The sequence below is a fragment of the Tubulanus polymorphus genome, chromosome 4, assembly GCF_964204645.1.
Source record: "Tubulanus polymorphus chromosome 4, tnTubPoly1.2, whole genome shotgun sequence".
In the NCBI taxonomy this organism is placed as follows: domain Eukaryota; kingdom Metazoa; phylum Nemertea; class Palaeonemertea; order Tubulaniformes; family Tubulanidae; genus Tubulanus; species Tubulanus polymorphus.
Window position 1 is genome coordinate 9119910 of NC_134028.1, and position 4748 is coordinate 9124657.

Here is a 4748-nt window from a genome sequence, read left to right on the forward strand (position 1 = left end):
ATTTCCTAATGATGGACAAATAGAAAATCGAGTGTTGGAATTTTCTTCTATTGTTTTTTTTCCTGATATTTCTGAAAGCCAGGAGGGCACTTTTGATTTTTCAAGGGGATGGACTGGTCCACCCGGTCCACCCCCTAGATCCGCCCTTGCAAAGTAAATGTATGGTTCATGGATAAACTGTCGCTTTAATACGGATTGACGTAGTTCGGTCATCTTGTAGGCATGGTAATCATTATTAAATTTACATCTAATTTCTAGGGGTTTATGTAAATGGAGACACTTTTTCGGTGATTCGACCCGAGTAAAATAAGACTCATTGGCGATCCTTCACGTCAGTTACTGGTTAAATCGATGTTCAGCCCGAGTCCACACTTCGCCTGGTCATCGATGACCCATACGTGAGGCATGAACTCCCAAACAATGAGATGCAAAGTATTGCAAAAAGCGTGTTTTCAAGAATTGATATAGTAGACTATATTAAATTCCTTTAATTGGTACATGTTACCTTGTCTGTTTAGTTGCTACACCGATCACTACGTGGCACTCTTGAACGGAGCGCAACATTCGCGTGTACCGATTCGTAAGATCGCCAACTGTGCGTAAAACAATCGCGATAGCATATAGCGAATTATCACGGATCTGCATGGATTTACCTTATTCCAAAAATTCTTTTTGGGATTTAAATCAATCAAAAAATGATAAATGGAATAAACCCACATTATGGATGCACTAGTAAATATCGTAAGTTATAAATAACATTCAGTCGTTTGAATTCGGATTCTATAAAGTTTACACACGATTTAACCAGGAATAGAGAACTATTTTTAATGTCTAGAATAGTAATATAGAAGCGAAATAGGAAGTAATATATATTTGTACTGGTGATTTGTCATTATCTTGTAGGCTCTACATTTCAAGTGTATATGGTTTTTAATCGCTTTACAAAAAAACTGTTACGTCGATGATTGAAATGATTAAGTTATCTTTTCATTGACATTGAACTAACTCATTGGCTATTAATCACTTAATCACAATAGATAGCACAGGTCGAGATTATGAAAATACGAAACGCCTGTATACGTATTTTTTGAATTCAAATGAAAGAAGCTAGAAATTGATTAATACGATAGAATTTAAATTGCACATAGATCGACTTGAATTTAATTTCATTATTTGCGACATAGACTGTAAATCTCACTTTGTTTACAATTGAAATGAAACTTATATGAATTGTTAAGTCATTCCATTGGAGTTCAACTCATCTGGCGAGTGGGTTTGATGACGATGGTTCCTGAACGTTCCCGAAGCCCTGTCCAAGATGAAAATCTAATTCAATTAGAAATTGCTAATCAATCTGCTTCGTTTCAGCGTGGTTCCTGAACTAATACGGGGGCACTGAATTTGTTTATCGGTAGGCGATCGTTTATTGATTTACTCGTCTCTAAGAGAAAAGAGACTTCTCAGTTTGCCAAGCAATTAATTAGGACGATCGATGCGTACATATATAAATATATATATACATAGCGTATTTGTTTTGGATTTATCAGAAGAATTGTCAACCCCTCGGGGAAGTAAATGATTGTGCTGGCGTTGTGTGTACGTGCCGCCTAATTCCTCACATTTTGATTTAACTAGCGAAAGAAAGTAAAATTACTGTGCAATTCCCACTTTGATAGTGAAATGTTCGATTGACGAACGCACAATACCCACTTATCCGGTTTTTACCCGCCGCACTACTTAAACACGACCGTAGATATTGAAAGATACACGTAGGGCCAACAGTATTGTGAAATAAAACATTACAAGGTCAAAGCTGCCCTATTGGTTAGTAAACAGCACGGCTGAGATACCACGGGTCAACGGTGTATTGTAATCTCTTCACTGCAGTCGTGATTATACTTTCGCCAGTGATTTTGACACATTAGAGAGTGTTATTTTACAGAGTGCCTGCTCTTTTACGCGTTAGAAAGGCGCGTGCAATCAATATTCCAATTTCAACCCATTCGCAACTACACCGCACATATACCATTTCAGAACCGGCTTTGGTTAGGCCCATCCATTTCATGTTTTGAATTGTAGACTTTTGACCATGTTCTAGAGAATCGCGTTTTACCTATTTATTTTCTTAATTAAGCTAAATATACCTTAATCATTTCATTCGATCCATCGACGATTTACGTTGATCGAATAAACTACAATGATCAAGTTTTGTATACACAGATTTACATGTTTTTATCCTCTTTTTCTTTAGTGTGGAAAACGAAAGTTGTAAAAGAGGATTCGAAAAATAACACCGAATACTGACACTAGCCCGAAACAACAGTGGTAAAAATGAGGGCCAACCAATCAGCCTTAGAGGTTTCCTACGAATCTCCCAGACAACAACAACAGGCGCGCCAGCAAATAGTTCACCAGCGACAGAAACAAAAACTAAAACATAGCAGGTCCGAATCCGTAATAATCGATATAGAAGATCGCGATGTATCGTCGAATCATCAACGCGAACAGCGAACACTGGAGAGGTACTCGTACGATTATGATAAATCAGAACGACTTTGGAATAAAGAGGTGATTTGCGTGGGACTTCCTGCTGTATGCGAGGAGGTATCGCGCGTTGAAAAAACGCCGAATAAAACTCGCCGCGAAAACCCGATCGGCAGCCCGCCTCACACCAACGAAGGACGCCTGCTCCGACAACGACCTAGAATCGGACAAAAAATTCGCGAAAAACGCGTAACCGATAGTTATAGCAAAACTGACGATACGCGAACCAACAATTATAGTCTTCCACCAATCGCCAATGTGGAAAGCGAATCGAAAGATCAAGTGGGGGTCGTTCGTCACCGTAAGAAGCGCGAATTAACGTTTATGGAATTGAGTAACTGTTTAGAAAACTATCGTAAAATGACGTCGCAAATTAGTTCGAATATCGCCCAAACATATTCGCCGGAATATCGCGATTATTACGAAATCGACGATTGTCCCGTCTCGCCCCCTAGAGGAAAAGTTAAATATAATAATACGGGTTTGCCGGGCAGGTCGTCGGTCTTATCACCGGCGTGTTTACACCGGTTAGAAATCATCAAGCGAAAAACAGCATCCGGCGAAAGTCCGTACGATTTTTCCCGACGCCATCTTAGCAAATCGGAGACCGCGGAAAACGAAATAATCAAATTCAAGGCCATTCCGCCGATCGGGAAATCATTCGCGAAAGAAAAATCGAAAGGTCGTCGCATAAAACAAATCCAACTCCCGGTCGACCGCAATAAACATAGATTTTCTGAAAAACTGAAAAAGGTCGATTTTTCGCGTACGAAAAACGCCGCTGATGATGACACAGCGTATAACCAGGCACCGGGGTCAAAACTACTGAAACCGATTCTAAAACAATCAAAAGAAAACGATAACGACGTTACTGATAGTGGTTATATGTCGTATAATTCTGCAGATTTCGTATTACCGGTAGCGCCACCTGTTCAACAACGCAAACCTAAACTAGCTCGACCTAGAATAGGCGCTGATGGAGGCTCTGGTGACCCGTTTGATTGTAGTAGTGCTTTCAAATCTGCAATGACAGAGTTTTCCGACGAGCGAACCGATAATGATGATCTATTGGCTGATTAGCTCCTGATTATGTCTAGATGCGTTAGTTCATAACGTAGAATCTGTCGGCTTTCCAGGCGCCGAGATTTAGTAAGAGGTACTTTCGATTTCTAAAGCCAATCGAACCTGACCAGTCTTCATAGTTTGAGACGACTTTAGGACTTGCCACAACTGGGCCATTTGAGATTGCAGTCAATACTCATCTCTCCTGTCACACGTAGTCTCTCTATGTTCTAAGCCGAGCGTATTGGGTGGCCGGTGGGTTTATTTCAAAACAATCATTTTTAGTATCTAAAGGCAGACTACTACCTAAGGTACTATCATTTTGGCACAGAGAAAATTCATACATAGAACTTAGGACCAAATTCCATGTTTCGTTATCAGATTGAAATATTTTTCAACTCTGGAATCAAATTCAATCTTCAAACATACTGGAACTGGGCCCTAGCTATAATTAAACAGGTAAATGAATACAACTTGCTCTTCTTGCATAACCCATGATTCAACTGGAAAGTTATATGTTAGAGAAGCGATAATGATCGATTTAAGGGTCCTCCTGTAAACAAAAAGACATTTTGGACGTGTCATCGAAACCCCGAGGAGATAAATCGTATCCTCAAACCATCTTCTGTTATTTGTATTCATTTACCTGTTGTCTGGAGACGATATCGATATTCATCGATTTCTGATCGATCAATGTCGATCGATCGTGACCAGACATCTAATGACCCGATGACGATTAATACGAATACACCTCACATGCCGCAGTAGACGATCGGATGTAAATCTGGAGATGTAATGATTCTGCGCATATCTTTACAAACATGTTACGAAACAGAATTATTAATAAACAGATTTCTATTCACTATAAACATATTTATCTTTCGTCTCGATTCATTTGTATATTTCTAGATTATGGTTTGGGATAGAAGTGTTTATCTATAATTGAACAAGGGGGTAAATGTTTGAAGAAACAAACACTGCTTGATTTGCGAAAAACGTTTTGTGTAGTCGAAAACGTTTTTCGTCCTGTGTCCGTTGAACGTTTTATCGTTTGCAGGCAAAAGATTGTACGAAAAATGGGCATTTTCTGTTTTGGCGAAACATATGTTATGCCGTGTGCGGCGGGCTTAAGGGACACTCAA

General features: G+C 39.4%; 1 protein-coding gene across 1 annotated transcript; it reads left to right on the forward strand.

Annotated features, from left to right (window-relative positions):
- Nucleotides 1-551: 551 nt before the first annotated feature.
- On the forward strand, nucleotides 552-4451 carry LOC141903908 (uncharacterized). Its single transcript, XM_074792285.1, has 2 exons — nucleotides 552-741; nucleotides 2252-4451. The coding sequence occupies exon 2, from the start codon at nucleotides 2332-2334 to the stop codon at nucleotides 3622-3624; it is 1293 nt and encodes a 430-aa protein (XP_074648386.1). The 5' UTR covers nucleotides 552-741; nucleotides 2252-2331; the 3' UTR covers nucleotides 3625-4451.
- The last annotated feature ends 297 nt before the right edge of the window (nucleotides 4452-4748 follow it).

Bases quoted from the DNA above. Each gene is read 5' to 3' on its own strand.
- LOC141903908 (XM_074792285.1), top strand. From the start codon at position 2,332: ATGAGGGCCAACCAATCAGCCTTAGAGGTTTCCTACGAATCTCCCAGA.